The 20259-nt window shown below is 35.8% G+C and overlaps 1 protein-coding gene across 2 annotated transcripts in view; it reads left to right on the top strand.

The window, feature by feature from the left end:
* LOC129254266 (GPI ethanolamine phosphate transferase 1-like) overlaps window positions 1-20259 on the top strand; it is a 59242-nt gene that overhangs the window by 29220 nt on the left and 9763 nt on the right. For both annotated transcript variants that reach the window (XM_064115714.1, XM_064115715.1), the window contains exons 12-18: window positions 2691-2886; window positions 7241-7332; window positions 11746-12063; window positions 12794-12884; window positions 13275-13423; window positions 16200-16275; window positions 17072-17241. In XM_064115714.1, coding sequence (XP_063971784.1) covers window positions 2691-2886; window positions 7241-7332; window positions 11746-12063; window positions 12794-12884; window positions 13275-13423; window positions 16200-16275; window positions 17072-17241 — 1092 coding nt within the window. The remainder of the gene's footprint in view (window positions 1-2690; window positions 2887-7240; window positions 7333-11745; window positions 12064-12793; window positions 12885-13274; window positions 13424-16199; window positions 16276-17071; window positions 17242-20259) is intronic.

Here is a 20259-nt window from a genome sequence, read left to right as displayed (position 1 = left end):
AACAGTACCCCTTTAAAATGGCTCCATATTGTTTTATGGTGTCGGTAATTGGCCCCAATATTAAAAAAACTAATAATAATAATAATAGTCAGTTCTTGTATAGCGCATAACACATTATGAATAACGTCTCTATGCGCTTTCAAAGGACTTGGATATTATTACCCTGGCTGTAGCTCAAGCAGCTTTTACGCGCTTGGCGTTTCAAGGAATAAATTCCTGCCAGGTACCCATTCACTTCACCTGGGTTGAGTGCAGCACAATGTGGATTAATTTCTTGCTGAAGGAAACTACGCCATGGCTGGGATTTGAACCCACGACCCTCTGTTTCAAAGTCCGGAGACTAATCCACTGGGCCACAACGCTCCACCAAATCAAACTTAGGGAGAAGTGTTTAGATAGCCCAATAATACTTGCATGTCATGTTGTTCGTCACATTTTGAACATGCCATTAATATTATTTCCGGTATGACGCACAAACAGGATTCTAGCCAAAATGTTCCCTTAATTGGGGAAATCTTAATTTCTCTTTCACTTAATGGTCAGTTCAGTTCCTGTGTTGATACAGATTAAGATTTTATGTATCCTGCACCATGATATGATAACTGAAATATGCATTTGATTGATCAGTGCCACACCTGCTGATTTGTGTATCCTGTATTTCAAATAGCGGAATATATATCAAAATCATTTGGTCAAGCCATCACACATTTGTTTTTGCATGGTTTTAAAACCAGTGTGTCTTGCCTCTTGGCTCCTATATTGGTCATACAAGTTGGCAGTTTCTTGCTTAAATGCAGTTTTTGTCATCTAAATTCCCTTTTCAGGGATCTGTGAGAAATGCTGAGGTTTGAAGAGAGATCAAATCTATTTTGAAGACATCTGAGACAAGTGTAAGATGGGGATGATCTGTGCTACTTGTATGAAACAGTCAAAGTGGTATCAGTTGCCTAAAGCCTAATGATGTTGGCTTGGTGATAATAAGGCTAACACAGATTGACAGTTATCTCATTGAATGTAACACATGTGTTGTGCTTCCGGTGATATTTACCAGGCTTTATTCATCCTCACCCACCTCATACCACCGAGAGATGCACTTTTTATCACTCCGGGTCGCTATCCGATACTCACTTGATGTCGCACCATATATGGTCATGATATTTCAAGTGCGTTATTCAGTTGCGACGCTGACCTTGCATTATGATGTACTTTGCATACCAGCATTAGCAACTGTCTGCACGCAAGCGGAATCTAAAATGAAGGCATCATGGCTGGCGGTGGATTGGGGCGGGGATGAGGGGACGTATGTTCTCTCGTCATGGTTGGTGATATTCTCTATACCTCTCCATTATGAAAGATAATCTTGAAGTGTACTCATATACTTGTATTAATGGTTTCCAGGTAAATGTAGGGCAAACATTTCTAGCTTCCAAGATAATATGATGCCCTCCCCCAGGCGAAAAAATGTTATTGTCAATGTGAGAGATTAGTCATGATGTGGAACGAGTGTGAAAGCTATTCGGTAGCTGTGCCAAGAAGCATTAGATCTGGTTTTAGGGGATTTTGGTTAAGAAAAGAAAAAGAGTATTTTTCACTGCTAAGAGATTAAAAGACATTAGAACCGTGACATTTTATCTTTGAGGGAGAGATTGTAAAGTTTTTCAAGGATGCATTATGTTTCAGCGGTTGTGCTAATGGTGTTTGTTTGTGGGCATTCAGCTCCATGATACAAATGAAATCATTTTTAACAAATCTTTCACAATTTTGGTATTTGATTTTAGGAGCATGAAACAGAGAAGTTTCTTACAATCAACCTCGGGATCCTCCTGAATGTGTTGTCTGTCTGTTGGCCTATGAATATATATTAGCTTAGGGTGTTTCTCACCTCAGCTTGTTATATCTGCCTTCTTATTCACCCTTTCTAATTTTCTTTCTGACTTTCTACATGTACCTCTATCTTTTTGTCATCATATTTTCCTGTTAAAGTTTCATGTTTCACTGTGTATCATTTCTGATCAAGTTTTGCCCATTTGGTCTTTCTCTTGATTCCTTGAAACAACTTTCAGTTACTCTGTTGAGTGTGACAAATGCATTTCATTTTATCTTTCTCCTCTTTCTCTCACTTTCTTTTTCTAGTTGGCCCTCTCTCTCTCTCTCTGTGTGTCATGGTCCATCTCTTTCTTTTTCTCATTCTTTCTAATTTTATTGATGTTTATCAATCCTAAATAGATCAGTCTGGTTGTATAATGCATGAATCTCCATAGTGATAACCACAACTGAACCTTTTATTTAGGCTTTGAGCCAAGCGATGGTCATTGTCTCATTCACCCTGTTCAGATTATCCCCTGCTTACCAGGAGATCCCCTGGAAAACAAGTGGTCTGAACGCTCGAGAAAAATTCCGTCTCCCGTTTTTTTCCTCCTGTTTTTTTTTTAAATGGGCGACATTCCTCTGAACATTAACCATTCAGTGTGACATTCCAATGGGGCACAGCTGTTTTCATCATGAGTACACATGAGCAAAATGTGAGATCAGGGGATGTGTGGACACTTCATTGTAAAAAAGATTATCCGCCCCCCGGTAAGCGGGAGACAGTGTGAATCTCACATTAATAGAAGAGTTTCTCTCTCTCTTCCCCTCTCTCCTTTTCTCTCTATCTCTCTCTATTTCTCTGTTTATGAATTGATTGGCAGGTGGGAAGTATTCTATAGGTCTCTCATCCACATCGCCACCAGGCATTCCTCGCTGGAGATTGCAGGATACGGGATACTGGGTGTGGTTGCCATAGAAACACTGGTACTGAGTCTCTTCTACCGGATGGTGATCTCTGTCGGGCTGATGGGCGTGGCTCTTTGGCCCCTGTGCAGTGGAGTCAAACACAAGAACAAGGTAAGTCTGATAGCACTTATCACACCAACCTCTGGTACACAGTCACTATGTTGGTATATGTATCCAGTGATTTTATACCACTTTCAACTATCTTTTATTTGATTTGAAAAGAGCAATGACAGTGTTTTAAAGGACAAATGGTGTTCTATAAAGAGTATGATTTCTCGGTACAACATATAATGGATTTACAAAAAAGCATGGGTATAGTTCTCAAGGTTAGTGATAGGTGCTGAAGTGATTCTGGTAGACTTCCAACCATGCATATGACCAGCATTAGATGCTCTGATATCACTCTTGAGTTTTATATATCTATTTTTCTCTATAAATGTTTCGGATGAGTGTAGGTAATATGTAGGTGAGATGGACATGGACAACTGTGTTTGAATGAGTCATTTGAATCGAGATGATATTTGACTACATGCCAGGACATTGCCTCTATGGACCAACCCCCGGTGGTAATTGAGAGTGGCACTTTTGGCCAACATCTACCACCATCAATTTGTCCAAATTGAGAGGGGTTTTCTCCCTCTTGCATCGTCCCATCAAGGCATTTGAATGTCTTTGTATCTTGCTTTCATGCCATTTATTGAACATTCCTCATGTTCTTCTCTTCCAGCTCTTCTTTCTTCCTCTTTTCTCTCTTCCTTTGTCCCTATCTGTCCTCATTGCCCCCTCCCTGTTGTCATATTTTTCTCTTTCCTCCAGTCTAACCTAGGTTAATTTAACGGTAATTGAAATACATCATATTAACAAAGAATTCTCTCTTTGCATTTTCTACCATATACACCCTGAATTGCGAAACATATTATAATTGTGATATTGTTCGATGGCGTTTGTTTTGAGTTGAAGTAAAAGGATGAGTTGCCACTAGGTTTAGTAATGATGTTTGGTCTGAACACAGTCTTAATTTAATAGCTATTTGGACTAATTACCACTTATCCAGTTTGCAATTTTATCTAATATCCAGTTAGGCTACGCTGATTTTGATTATGTTAAAAACATAAATAAATGATATATATATATTTTTTGTATTGGTACTCCCATGGAAAATTCGGGGAATTCAAAATTAAAGAGTCTTTTCTTATGCAATATTTTAAGAAAGGAACCATCACAATAAATATTGGTAAAATTTGTTCAGTTAACATCAGTATTCAATTAGAAGTGCTCTGCTTTGCATCCATGTGGAATTGTATGTATCTTGCAGTGTCTCATAGATATCAGTCGTCCATCTAAAGAAAAGCTCTTCGAAATTTATTCAGCTGCTTGTACAAACTTGAGAAGATTCGGCACCTTCTGTGTTAAATCATTTCCAGATGATCATGTTCGTTCGGTGACTGTAATCAGGACCTTTTCTATTATACTCCTCAATGGTCAATTGACCTTCACCCACCTGTGGCATACATATCCATGCCAAAATACACTTTCTGTATCAATTTAGCTTCTGTTTAGCCAAGCTTATCCATGGTATGCATCATATAGAAACACGCATCCTATGAGTAATTTGACCTTCAGACAAACAGTTCAGTTCAAGGTCACAGACTGACCGCTGAAATATAACTAGGGCAGTCTTTTCCATGTAGATTTTATCCAAGTTGACTTGTTTAATGAGTTAGTGAGACATGTCCAAAGTTTGATACCCCTCCACTTTAATACTGATCCACTTGATTTTAAATATTGCTAGGTTATTTAGCTGAGAGTGTGCAGAGTGTGTGGATGATATAGATTGACCTATGTAAAAACTGTTGTAAAGGAAATGTTTTTACTGCAGTATTTTTTATGCTTAAAAATCTTTATGGAGTACCATGAGTGTTGTCATTTGTTTTATTTATTTTTGTCTCGCCCACCAGAGGTGAAGGCGAAACTTAGGGATCCAAATGTCGTCCTTCGTCCGTCCGTCACAAACCTAATGACACATAACTCCACAACCGTAAGTCGCTTTTCAACCAAACTTGGATGGTAGATGGACTTGGGGGACCTGCATGTTATGCTGCAGTCGGAGGTCACATGATAAGGTCAAAGGTCATTTTCAGGTCAATGTTAAAGTTTACATGCAAGACTCTTTTATGACACCTAACTCCGCAACCGTAAGTCACTTTTCAACCAAACTTGTATGGTAGATGGACTTGGGGACCTGCATGTTAGGCTGCAGTCAGAGGTCACATGGTAAGGTCAAAGGTCATTTTCAGGTCAACGTTAAAGTCAACATGCAAGACTCTTATGACACCTAACTCCGCAACCGTAAGTCACTTTTCAACCAAACTTGGATGGTAGATGTACTTAGGCAACCTGCATGTTATGCTGCAGTCAGAGGTCACATGGTAAGGTCAAAGGTCATTTTCAGGTCAACGTTAAAGTTTACGTGCAAGGCTCTTTTGACAAGTGTTATTCCATCCCAGTCATTTCACAATGAAGTTTTGATACAATTCTGTTGCGCGCCCTTGCAAATCACGATATTTCTGGCTATTTTCATAAGTAGCCGAGACACAAAATCGCTTTTGCCTTGTTCTCATTAGTAATGTCTTTTTTTTTTATAGAAAGTCAAATTGTTTATTGCACTAGGAGAGGGTTTCTATTGAATTAAATGTTTCACATGATACTTTCAGCTAATATTATGTTGTAATTATCAATGTGAAGAAACAATTGACTTCAAGTAATTTCGAGGTGATATCAAACATAAGGGAAAGTACCATTTAGGGGACACTATACTCAGTTGAATAAGGATGAACACATAATATAGTGTTGGCAGGAAGTAGTTGTATGAAATGATTATGAACATACTTGTAATTCTTAGAAAGAATACTGTGATTAAGTATGAAGAAGTTTATGTCAAGCTATTCTAGGCAGTACGTCCTTGTATCTCTTGGGTTTATTACGAATCATGCACAACCCAACAACGTCCTCTCTGATTAAAGTGAAATTGAAGAGAAAAAAATCTGTTTCACCAGAAATGGTGCAATAGGCATTATTTGGTTCAACTTTGGATCAGGGAGTCAAAGATCAAATGTCAAGTGCTGGTTTAAAAAAAAATGTAATTTCAAACAAAGCAATATATTTATTGGCACACTTTATTAGAACTAAAATGTGAATGGTCTGATAAGTTGCATCAGTTCAAAGGTCAAATGTCATAGAGATAGTACTGTACATGGAAATTAGTTGATTATGCACTTTGATTTGATTTTTTTTAAAATTTGATTTGATAGCATTTATTCCATTCATCATAAAAACAAATACAAGGCACATACAAAGTTTACATAAATTACATGGGAAAATTGCAGATATTACAATGATAAAATCTGGGAAACAGTTGAATAAAGTACATGATTTATAAATGAATGAGGAGGCAACTAGAAAGGGAAAGCCTTATTAGCGCAGCCACCTTTACAAAATCTGGAAACTGAATATATATAGGCCTATATATGATATTGTAAAATACATGATGTCATAAATACTGAATACCAGATATAAACATTGAACATAAAAGGGGAAAATACAAATTATAACACAATGACATTATTTATAAATAATAATAACAACGCGCCTCGGAATAGAATATTTCTAGATAGATGGCGCTATATAAATGCCTATTATTATTATTATTATTATTATTATAAACATATATATATCAACGATAATTACTATAAATTATGTACAATTGATGAATTTCAGATAATGTGATTCATTCTTAATATAATCTTGTCAGATCAAATTGCACATTTCGGCATTCTTGATTGGCCATGCATACGACATGAAGATATTGGATTCATGAGATCAGAGGCTCAAAAAGATCACTATATTCATAATAAGCTCACTTGGGCAACAACTTTTGAAATAATTAGTGACTTGGAGATGTTTCATCAACACTTTTTTGTCTGAGAAGTTGTCAGATCTGACAATTATCCATGATTTTGATTGACTGAGAATGGTAATGGTAATGGTGGTGATTTTTGTTTTACCTGATTGCTAAGAAAGCATGAATGCTTGTATGCAAGCAACCAGAGGACTGATGGCTTAAGGTCCTCTTTGAGGGACCTGGTAATGAGGATGAATGCCATACCAAAGGGCACTAGCGCACGAAGTGGGAATCAAACCCGGGTCACCGGAATCCGACACCCCCGCGCTACCGACTGAGCTATCGCGCCTCAACGAGAAGCATAGGTGACTGACTGTTACCATAGTAATTGTTTGTAAAACAGATTTTGTTCTTTGATGACAAAATTATTTTTTGAAACACTCCCCTGATTGACCATGTGGATTCTACTGGAGCAACAATTATTTTATTTCACTTTACATCATGCGATAAAAGGAATCAAGTATTTACTCTGTTTATTGATTTTGTTCTTGTTTATTCATAAAGCTGTATGGTGCTGGTTGGTTGATGTCCTGTCTTGTTTTGGCTATCTTTCCAATGTTACCTGTCGTTGGGAGGGATCCAAACATACCTCTTGTGTAAGTATTAAACAAAAATCTCTTTCAATCTTACTTTCATCTAATTTGGACACAATAACACAAAGATTTACAGTCTGTTGTAAATATTACAAAGAAATTCATATGGGTAATTAAGGTTGAGCGAAACGTGTGAACAACGTCGAATTTCTTTGGCTGTAGCAAGATAGAGAACTATTTCCAAGTTAATTAGTTGTAATGAGGCTGTGGAGCATTTCTAAGTTGTTTTTTTTAAATATGTTTTAACGGAAGTTGCTTAGAAGTGTTTTAATTTTCATTTGCATTGAAGTGTTTGAAACTAGAATGAAAGAATCACATGAATGCGAAGGAGGATGTGTTTGAATTGCATTGACCATGATATAAACACTAAACAGGATTAGGTTATCAATTGTGTCTGTTGAAAAGTGAAACTAGTTACATTATGAGATGGTTGTGATGGTTAAAGTACATCATTCATTTTTCTTCTCATTTTGATTTAATCATAGGTCCAGGATGAAGTGTTGTCAAAGAAAAAAAAATGCAAACTTTAAACGAACATCTGTCAAACACTGGTATTAAAATGACAAACACCAAAACCACTATTTCAGCTTAGTGTTTAATTCAGTAAACACAGACAATGTATTAAGAAAAGCTTAGTATTCTAAAGACTGACATTCACTGGTATGCAGAATATCAATGTGCCATATTCGTAAATACTTCCTATTAATACATGGACATTACATAGCGCTATTTGAACATCCCATTTTCTTATTTTATTTCAAATTTTCAAGTTTTTTTTACGGAAATCTTTGAATCTTCCATAAGTGGAAGACGTCTATTGCAACTTGCAAAAATAGCCTTTAATGTTGAAGTGAATGACTTATGAAGCATTAATGATGCTTCAATGTGAAATCATAAATCAGTTTATGGCCTTCTATGTGGTAGCGAACCAGACGTTCCTTGCATTAATAATTAATAACCTCGCTCTAAAATGTTAACAGTGCCAAGCAGCTGTTTGAATGTATGTATCAGTTCTTTATCACAACGATTTGAAGAAAAACAGTCATATTTGATGGAAATGATTCAGCTTGTGATGTAATTTATTAGAATTACAGGGTATGTTAAAATGGAATAATGTACATCTATCAGAACTAGAGGGAAGAATGATGGAAGCCTAGGTCAGTGTTTGCTCAGATCCAAAACAAATTTCCCCCAAAATGAATCCCACATTTTCCTAAATTCATAGACATTTCCTGGAATTTTCAATTTTGATTTTTAACGAAAATCGGGCAATAATACAGTGAGCCTAAATTTGACCAAGTGACCAAAATCAAGGAATTTTTTGTTCACACCCTCTTTAAAAATATGAACAAAAGTACGAATTTGGAGTGCGAGCGGAAAATTTTGAACTATGTCTGGAGGTAAATAATTCTTCAAATATAACAGGAGTATTAAAAGTTGCTACATTTAATTGTTGTTTAATTTTCGTGTTTCCCTGAATTTCCTGGAATTTTTTCATTTCCCGAACCTTTCCTGGAAAAAGTAGAAATTTCCAGAATTTTGGGAAGGGAGGAAACACTGGTCTAGATAAAAATAAAAATATGTTATTTGTCTGACGGGTATTATCTTAAAAGCAATGAGGAAAGATACCTCTAAATTCTTCTCAAGATAGTTTGGGATCAGTGGCTTTCCAATATTACTTGCATGCTGATATACTGTTGAATTGAATTCTGAATTTAGAGACATTAAAAATAATACTTGAATTATGCATAAGTTATATTTAATATATTCTAATTGGACCAAAGTCATACTTAAATTACACTTCTTCCTCCAGACAATAATCACTTCATAAGAGCAATACTGAGCAATACTAGTAAATCCTAACCCTTCTTCAAACAAATCTCTCATACTGCAGTCCTTACAATCGATTTCCATGCAACCAATATGGCATTGATTTAGTGAATAATTATTCCTAGTTTTGAGGGGTTTGTTGTTACAGATGTACATAATTCCATCTGAAAAAAAGGGTATTTCTTCCTCAAATTTCCATTGTGAAGAGTGAAAGTAGTTTTATATGGTTTGCCCAATATCCTGAAAGTCTGAATCCTTATATTTTTTGAAATAGCAGTGGTTGGGTTTTCATAGAATTTTCTGATTAAGTTTGGGTTGACATATTGGGGTGACATTTTGCAAAATAGTAGTGTAGTTTGTATATGATTAAGGATATAGGGTGGATATCATTGATGGGAATTTGATACAGTTATTTTAGGCAAGCTTATTGATATAGGCTACACTTATTTGTTTTTAATTTTCATGACACACTTGTATGAAATATGACCTGTGTATTTATTTATTTACTTATTCATTTTTTTCATTTTTTTACCCATGGTAACCCCGTCAGTGGACTAAGCACTGTTTTTCTTGGAGGCCCTGCAAACAAGTAAAAAATACATACATGTATAAATACAAACAATGAGCACAAAAACAAAGAAGAAAAAAATATAAATTCATAGAGACAAGCAACCTGCAGGGTATTTACATACACACAGACGTATTGAAATATATGTGTGTATATGTATGTAGAACAAAAGTTAATTACACATTGTGCGTATGCAAATACATACAAGCATACATTTCCTATGATCATATGTTAAATAATTTTGTATTTACTTGCTACTCCCTGGAACCAGCCAAATAGGGTTAGACCAACTTAGATGTTTTAATTTAGTGGTTTCTTGCTCTCCAGTAGGATGTAGCGAAGGATTGCCTTGAAACTGCATTATGTCTGTTATAACAAGGGCTGTATTGAACTATCAGAATGATTTGCAAAATTACAGGTTTTTCCAGGTCATAGACTTGTAACTGACCATTTTTAATGCTTTGTGCGAAATGTGTTGCCTTTTACAAAAAGAGATATTGGCAATGAACATGTGAACGTGGTGATTTAATGATGAATTCCAAGCAAAGAAGGGTCATGTCTGGTTTATGGTCGATATATGATCCAACCATTTCTTGGAATATGTTATTGTATCTTTTTTATTTTTTTTCTTGGTAATAGTTGGCTTATGGAAAGTGCATCAAAGCATAGGGCTTACTTTTTACAGTATTGCATCTTTACCAGAACTATAGACAATTGAATTTTTTTTTGAATTACCGGTATTAAATATTAAAGTGTTGGACTTATGTTAAAGAATTATTATCACTGTTTTTGCTGATTTTTTTGTAAATATACTCATTTGATTTAAAGGAATAGTTGACACAGTCAATTACTCTTGTGTAATGCTTTATATTTACTAGTAGATAGCTTTCATTCTTTTTTTTTTATGTTTAACAGGGTGCTAGCTGGTGCTATCTTACTGTCGGTGAGCATTTTGATTAAGTAGTTGACACAACTATAACTGCTGTCAGGGGCGGATCCAGCTTTCGCCAATAGGGGGGGCCGAAAAATATTTTCATCAACATTTTTCCCGATTGGCCGCTATAATCTGATTTTTTTGTTGGTTTTTCAGGGGGTAGTCCTAACAATAGACTGAAGTTTTAAGTATATGTTAGTTTTTATTGTTATAAACAAGATAAGGTATCTCATGTGGTCTTAATATATAATGCGAGCGCGATGTGCGAGCTAAAATTCTTTGATATTTTATGTCCTTAGAACTGAAGATTCTGAGCATTTTTTTATAATCATGAACAAAGATAAGTATCCAACTAAACAATGCGAGCGCAAAGCGCGAGCCGAAATTTTATTATAGTAACGAAAAAAGGGACTCAATTAGGATTGTTTTTAGTGATTAATGAAGAGGATACAAATATCACCAATTAAATAATGAGAGTGCGAAGCGCGAGCTCAAATTTTTTGATATACTCACATGATAAAGGAGCATTTTGACAAATTTTGGAAAGAATTTCCAAAGAGGATAGGTATCTCACAAATTAAACAATGCGAGCGCGCAGCGCGAGCTGAAAATTTTGATATAACAATTTGTGTAAATCAAACAAAATAATGAAAGCTTGATGTGCGAGCTAAAATATTGTGTGCAAATTGATTTCAGAACTGGATATATTAAGTGTCATTTACTCCTCTTGAATGGGATTCATTACAAAGGCAATGCGAGCGCGAGCGAAATTTTTTATATAAAGTCTATTTTCCAATTCTTCCCCTCACCTTTTTCTTGTTTCCTTTCGGGGTAGGGCCGGCCGTTACGAGGCTGTAAATTACACATCATGGGTATAATACTTCTTTCCTTCTTTTCTTTCTGTTTTTCGTAGTTTCTATCAAGTTAAAGAGTACACTTTTCTGCAGGTTGTCAAAAAATAGGGGGGCCGGGGCCGGCTCGGCCCCCTCCTGGATCCGCGCCTGGCTGTGAAATGCTTTGATTTTTATTCATATGACAGCTTTATTTCTAAATTCATTTTTGTTGTCATTTATTTTGTTTTCAGGGTACTAGCTGGAATACTGTCAGCAATCAGCGCATATATCTTGTTCAGACATCTCTTAAGACAGCAGTCATCAACATCAATTAATCCTCTCTTAACATGGCTACAGATTGCTTTCCTTCTAATATCAGTCATGGTGGTCTACATCACATGGATACGTATCACCAACAAAGAGGGCGTCCCACTTCCAAACAAGATATTTAGCTGGACAATGCTATTGGCTGCGTTTGTTTTACCATCGTTTAGCAGTGTGATGATTGGTCATCGTTTATTGGGCGTGGCCCTCTCGCTGTCGACAGTTTACATGCTCCTCAGTACCTCGTATCCTTTCCAGATTGAGTAGTTTTAGATATGTTCTGATATGGAAAATGAAATGAAATACAAACAGCAGAAGTGCTAACAATCAAATAATTAAATCAAAATCCAACGAAATTACCAATCTGGTGTTTTTATGTATAAATGATTTGTTTTTGTTAGTTTATCCTGGTAAAAAATATTAAAAGGCAAAAAGGATGCATGCTTCCATCTAGGTATCTCTGATGGTGAATGTTAGCATGTATGGTTATCATTCTATATTTTGTAATATCACAATGTTTGATTTATTTTAGTTGTAAACTTAGTCAGAACTTACATGATTTAGACCCATGATGTTATGGTGACAAGAAACATTGATTTTCTGTTTATTTAATTTTATGAATTTTAAAATGAATGATATGAATGATGAATATTGAATACTACTCACTCCGATTACCACCAGATTTGTGCTTTAAGTGAAGCCTGTAATAATACATAAAGAAAATAGAGAAGGGCAAATCAGCAAGATGTGTGGAAATTATTGAATGAAGAAAAGTGAAATCAAATAACATTCTTGTTTCCCCTTGCTAATGTTGTGCTTTATTCTTTATGTTAGGCTCTACAATATTTTGTGACTAGGCCAAATACTAAGAAAATAACATAATTTAACATGATTAGTACGAAGAGGTGTTCTTTTGCAAACTGTCTATTAATCAGTGGTAAATGTGAGAAAGTTTTTCTTAACGACGTCCTCCAGACATGAAGGTTTGTTTTGTTTATGTTTGTGTTATGTAATGTTCTTCTGGATCCTATGTGAATCTAATCTCAATCAGCAGGTGACTCATAAGGTAGGACACTATACTGTATTATTTATTTATTTTTTTTAGTTATATACATTTCAATTATTCATTTATTATTCTAGTTATTGGTAGGTTGTATGTGGGGGTGGAGGTGATTGTATTTTTTTTACCCATTTGAAAATGAATGAGCATATTCCATAATACTTTTTACATATAGAAACCACTGAATGAAATGCACTCTATGTGCATATTGTGTAATTTTGAGCTTGAAACCTGATTTCCATAGACCTTACCCTCATAGCAGCAGGCTCAATCTCCAATCTTTATATTCTACAGAAGTTTTATATTCACTGGGGATGGTGACATCTGCAATGAGTGCACAGAATATTCAGCCTTGATTTGATTCTCCGATATTGTATTGTATTTATCTTTTCATAGATCCACCAAGTATCTTTTAATGAAGAGGCTAACCTTGAGAAGTCTCCACCTAGAAAGCTAGCTATGACTGATCTACGCTGTGCCTGGATCTTTGTCTTCTTCATCCTTACTGCTTTCTTTGGAACAGGCAACATAGCCAGTATAAACAGGTAATGGCTTCTCTCAAAGTCTACTTCTGTGATATGAATGAATGAATGAACTTTATTGATCCTCCTTGAAAAAGTAACATATAACAAGATACATGTACAATTATATGCTAACGCATATGTCGAAAACGTTTAAAAGCAACAAATATTGATTATTAAAGGAAAGTAATATAAAGACAAGGAAGACGAGGAGACCTTTGGAAGCCAGGCTTGTTATACGGTCCCTCAGTATTGAAACAATACGTTATTTGTTTGTTTAAAGCAAAACTTGATTCTAGTTAAACTGGTTGATAATACTAAAAAAAGAAGAAATAGGTTGTACTAAGGTTATACAAGGATACATATGTGGTTAAAAACTATTTAAAGAATAATAATGGATAGGTTGGAAAAAAAAGGAGGTATAAAAAAAGTAGGTATAAAAAAAAAAAAATAGATAGATAGATAGACAAATAGATTGATAAAATAACGGGGGGAGCACGAAGTTACAAGATAGAAAATGTCAAGAGATAAGAGATTTGTAACAAAAACTATAATTATGATATCAAAATGCTGTCAAAATAATTTATACAGGGTAACATAATGGGACGCCCATGTATATGTGACAACACTTTTCTTTGGAGTGGTGGTATTGCTTGCATCAGCAACCAGGCGTATTTGCTCAATTGGTCGACTGTCTGCCTCATGAATGAGAAGCTGTGAGTTCTATCCCTGGCAGAGTCATACCATAGACTTTAGAAATGGCATCCCCAGCCGTCTAGCCAGGTGCTCTGCATTTTAGAATGGAGAAGGGTTATAATAATATATGATTATATGTCATGCGCTGGGAGAACAGGTCGTAAGAAGTGAAGTGACTACCCTGGGTAAATAAGATATTCTTAGTTGTATAATTTATTGTTATTATCAACAGATTATTAACTTTGATTAAGTTTATTTTGTGGTTTCAGGTCTGTCAAATAGTATTCTTTGTGATAGACTTGTACCATTCAGTTGTAGAATCCATTCTCCTACAGTTTCCATTCAAATATCCAACAATGAGAAGGTCATGATGTACGATATACTTTCCATTCTAATTACCTTTCAGTTATAGTACAGATTTGACAGATGACAGTACGATAGACTACAAATTCCTTCCCTTCACTGTCTATGTTCAAACCATATGCAATCAAAGTTTAGAAGGTATGCATTCTATTAACATGACTGATCGTATGTCATTCTTAGACTTCAGAGGACAATATGATATACTCTTATTCAACCTGACAATCAATGTTAAAAAAATACATTTCTTCACCATGACTGATCGGATTCTGCGAAGACTACTTTGAACTGTGTTCTGGACCCAGACTACAAGTCCTGTTTTCACACCTACCATCCAATGTCTAGTAACAATCGAATTCCCGTGACTACAGTAGTCCAATTTTATTCCGAGACCATGAAATACATGGCAATAGACTATTGCCACCTGTGTACGATGACAGCACCAGGATTTTAAAGTAAGGGAGAGGTGGAAAGTGGAGAGCAAAAGAAATTGTTTAGGGGGGAATTTAAAAAAATCTCTTCATGACTTACAAAGTATAGTTCATGAAACTTGGACATGAGGGTAATGGAGTATTACTGAACATCCTGTCTGAATTTCAGGTCACATGACCAAGTTCAAAGTCATTTAGGGTCAATAGACTTAAGAACCATGTTGGGGGAATCAACATCGAAATCTTAACCAAGGTTAAGTTCTTGAAATATCATAACTCTGAAAGTTTATGGATCTAGTCCATGAAACATGGACACAAGGGTAATGGTGTATTGTTGAATATCCTGCCTGAGTTTTAGCTCACATGACCAAGGTCAAAGGTCATTTAGGGTCAATGAACTATTGTCATGTTGGGAGTTTTTGTTCAATTGCTCTCATAACCTTGAAAGTTTATGGATCTAATTCATGAAACTGAGACATGAGAGTAATCAAGTATCATTGAATATCCTGCGTTTCAGTTCACATGACCAAGGTCAAAGGTCATTTAGGGTCAATGAACTTTGGTCACATTGGGAGTATTTGTTGAATCGCTATCATAACCTTGAAAGTTTATGGATCTAATCATGAAACTGAGACACAAGAGTAATCAAGTATCATTGAATATCCTGCGTGAGTTTCAGGTCACATGTCCAATGTCATAGGTCATTTAAGGTCAATGAACTCTGGCCATGTTGCGGGTATGCTGAATTGCTATAACTTTGAAAATTTATGGATCTAGTTCATGATACAAGGAGATAAGTGTAATCAAGTATCACTTATTGTTTGCTTGAGTCTTAGGTCACATGATTAAGGTCAAAGTTCATTTACAGTAAATGAAAATAGTGTTTTATTATCATATGAATGTTTTTTTTTATAAATAATTATTCAATAGTTGTTTTCAAAGTCAGCAATTGTAAGTTAAGAAAGACTTTACAAATGACCGGTGATCCTTTCTTGTTGTAAATGAAAAACCCACAATTTACCTTGTTGTTGAGTTGGCTCCAAAAGAAAATAAATCACTAGTTGTGCATAAAGTTGTTCGTAACTTTCGGACAGCTTTATGAAACATGCATGTGGTAGGCTTATTTTCTTGAATGCACCAAGCACTGGAAACAGAGCTGGGTTGAAGCTTGGTGATATGTGGTGCGCCTTTGAATAGAAAATTAGATAGACATCGCTTTATGAATACCATTATTATTATTATTACTTAGACTTTTTAATATTGGAAAGTGATTTGTAATCAAGTTAATTATATTGTATCATTCAAACTTACAGCTTTGATCCATCAGCAGTGTATTGTTTCCTGACAGTTTTCAATCCATTCATCATGGGATCATTACTTCTTATGAAGGTAAATATACCATGACATATTCAATATATACAGTGCTTTGTCTAGGAAGTTTCCATTTTGATATTCACATGATTGAAATTCACACTTTTGTCTCTCTTTAGCCTTTTTACGTCATCCCACAACCATGATGCAGAAATAGAATAATTCATCATTTTAATCCAGTTTCATTGAAAACAGCTAAAAATATTCACCTATTTTTTTTTACCTGGGTAGTGTTTTATAAAGCTGGCAGAAAGTCACAAAAAAATTATGCATGAATTCTTAATGATTTGTATTCCCTTCAGCTTCACTTGAACCAGATTATTTTTTTATATTTAAATTTATATTGTTAACAAGCCTTTCAATACAAAATGTATTATTTGTCAAAATTTTAATAGAATTATAGACAGTCCACTCCCATTACGTTTAAACAGAATATTTGGAGTATCTGATTTAAGAAATGAAAGTGTAATCAGTCTTGCATGAAGTCATGTGTGAACTTACAAACAGCTACATGTATATGAAATGCCCACCCCCCTTGTTTTGTTTTTCAATTAAAAAACAACAACAACAGAAATGGAAGAAAAAATAAGAATATAGAGCTTATAAAATAATAAAATGCTATGAATTAGAGTTAATCACTTTTGATTGCAATTTATTCTGATTCAACAGTTTGTATCATACTTAAAATGAAATTGTTCCTGCTCTTGACTTGATAAATGCCTATGTATCCTCACTTGTAATCTTCTAACCCTCTGTACCAAATGTAATTGAGCCATCTCTTTTCACTTCCATAATTGATATTTTCACTTGACAGAATGTGATCTTGTTCCTACTAGTAGCATGTGCCTTCCAAGCTATACATATACTACTACGGCTACCTACATCCTCACTCTATCTCGTCGTTCTGCTCCTCTCTGACGCGATGGCATTACATTTCTTCTTTCTGGTCAGGGACTCGGGCAGCTGGTTGGAGATAGGGACGAGGTAGGTTATATGCTCTGTAAAAACTGGCTTGCCGGCTGGGTACACTGTTTAGATTTGATTTATCTGTTCTTGACATTGGCGACCAAAGCATTCTATGTATTGCTACCATATATGTGACAAGCCGTCCCGAAACCAACAATAAATCACCAGGGAAGATTCTCTGTAAAAAGCCGAAATAGTTATTTGGTCTTCAAAAGAAAAAATTAGATTATTAGCTTATCTGAAAGAGTAATTCTTCTTCCTACTGTCAAAATTTGAAGTTGTTGAATTCAATAAAAGACGAGATACAAGAGTTTCCATGACAACATTTCTCTTCTGGACTGCTTGGAATTTTCACTGATATGGCACATTGTGCTCATGTCATGCCTGAGTGAATCGCAAACTTCAAACCTTGTTTCTCCCTATGCCTTTTTGAAGCTCTCACTGGATTTTTCTGCATTCAATCAAGTACTTTAGTTGGTTATTGTTGATCAATTTTGAAAAAAAAATTATACGTCATTTTAAAGCTTAGCATGTGCAATTTCATTTCCAATAAAAATCTCACAATTCATTTTGGGCAACTTATACCCCTTTCATAAACCCAATTATGCGGCTAATAGCAGCATAATTTGGTCGTAAAATCGGAGGAGGACCAGAGTTATCCGCATTATTTTGATGCTGCAATTATCCGCATAATAGCGGCATGGGGACCAGATTTTGACTTTATGAACGCATTTCAAAGTAATGCGGATAATTGCCATGGTGCGGTCACAAGGTCACCCTTTTCCAACACAACCGCATCGGAGGGGGTTTGTGCGGTTGCCATGACGATTATCCGCCTTTTTCAGGACGGGCGCTCGTAAAAATAGTGCGGATTATTTTCGGAGTTTGTGAACGCAATTTTTATTGAATTATCCGCATTACTCTTAGGCGGCTAATTGGAGGATGGGTTTATGAAAGGGGTATTATTGTTGGTCTTTGAGGTGGCTGGTTACAAATTGCAATCATTGAACCTACAATAGAAATCCTCAAGCAGCTCCTAAGCTTTCCCAAGATTGTAGTTTTCTTGTTGATCAGATTGGAATACCTTGCGAGGGGGTTGTGTATTAATACAATGAACTGTTAGTGTAAACTGTGCAAGCAAATGGGGCACATTCCTCCCTTTAAAATGCTCCCAATGAGTGTTTATATTTTTTTCAAAGTCGGCCGACCTTTTTTGGTAAATTCTGGATTGGCTGCTGCTTTTACCATCGTATGATTTCACCGGGGTTTTAAAATCCGGTTAAAGTGATCTGACCTGTGAAAGGTTTCAGCTTCCAAGGAACCTGTGATTTATTTTATTGCAGCATTATTTAGAAGGTGCCTTTGGTTGGGTTTCTTGAACTGTTTTTTGTTACATAAACACCGGATGTTAATCAGCAAAGTTTGATTGGATGAATGTGAAGCCATGTGGTGTGGAGTATCATAATGTTCATCAGCTGTTTATTGATTGTTATAAGCATTTTAGCCTGGAGGTGTTAGACACTCAGCTGTTGATCCGCCTCCATCATCCATCCGCCCCTCTCATTGTCTCACATATTAAATACCTGTTAAATTCAGTCATATTGTTTGACACGATAATCCAGCCCAGCCAACTCGTCCTCATTTATTGTGTTCTTGGCACCTTATGTTCAAGTTGAACTGTGCCTGAAGGTGTGATGATAACTGATGGAACCCTGGGATGGATGGATTCGGATGGATGCATGATTCAGCATTTGCTGATTTGATTTCTTGAATACTGTTGAAGAAGGCACCCATTAATCTCGCCCTCACCGATGGCGATCATGATCACACACCATGCCAAGATATCTTTTTAATGTTTTATTGGTGTATGTATATTCCCATGTCATTATTCTTTTGGTATAATACAGATCATTTGAACCTGCATGTAGATAAGAGCACTGCGAAGCGTAGCAAGATTGTTCACTCTCTGAAGTACATGTATTGGGCAAAAAAAGATTTCCGTGGGCAACTTTTCACAACCGATATTTGATATAACATTGCAGTGAATGGGGAGTTTTTTTGGGGGGAGGTTAAATCCCAGGGCTCTTTTGAACATTTCAGGGGAAAAATCACCCCAGCCTGTGAGTATTCCCCCCCCCCCCCCCCCGACGTGTATGTGATTCAGCATGGCCCACTGCCGTTCAGTTCATGCTGAGTCCGAGTGCAGAACCTGGAATTGATATGTATAAGAGTGTTTGACGTGAATGCCATCATTGCAATAAATTCCTGTTTTAGTACACTTCTTGCTCAGCAAAAATATGTTTGAATCATCAATGTAAGAGGCTTGATCTCTCTTTCTTCGAATTTCCCATAGACAAAAAGATAAATACTAACATGGAGAGTATTGTACTAGTGCTACGAGGTAAAACACTATGCGACTTGCCATCACAAAGAAGGTACATTGTATCTTCTATTATGACGGCTGTTATGACCAAGTTATAGGCCAATGTGCTCTTCACATCACTTGTTTTGAATAAAACATACACATTTCTATATGTGATTAATGTTCTTTTATATAAATGTGATGGATGTTACTTCAATGATATTTCATTCAACAATGACATATAGAATAAAGATCACGTAAAAAGTAGAAAAAATGCAAAGAAATAGTGAAGTATTCACATTTTGACCTTTATTAGTGGATGTGAGCAGCTCCAATGGTATCTGTTGCTAGGAAATGATCATTTACCAAACATGATGTTTCCATGGTTGAGCATTAGATTTTGTTTACATGTGATGCGTGTGTATGAAACAGATGCAAGCCTTTTTCTAGCCAAGATGCCTTAGGCTACAACCTGCTTGGCTCTGTCTCTCAGGTATATATGTTTTATAACACCTGTCAATAATATCAACATTACACAAATGGACGTATTGGTACCAGCAGGTTTGGCAGTTATGGGAAATTGAGTTTATTGTTTGTTTTATCTGCGTGTGTGGTATGAAGACTTTCCTTGTCATCAGAACGTTATCTTAATGAAATATGTGCCATCAACTGTC

Source organism: Lytechinus pictus, chromosome 2, assembly GCF_037042905.1.
Source record: "Lytechinus pictus isolate F3 Inbred chromosome 2, Lp3.0, whole genome shotgun sequence".
In the NCBI taxonomy this organism is placed as follows: Eukaryota; Metazoa; Echinodermata; class Echinoidea; order Temnopleuroida; family Toxopneustidae; genus Lytechinus; species Lytechinus pictus.
This window is presented reverse-complemented; position numbering and strand designations above follow the sequence as displayed.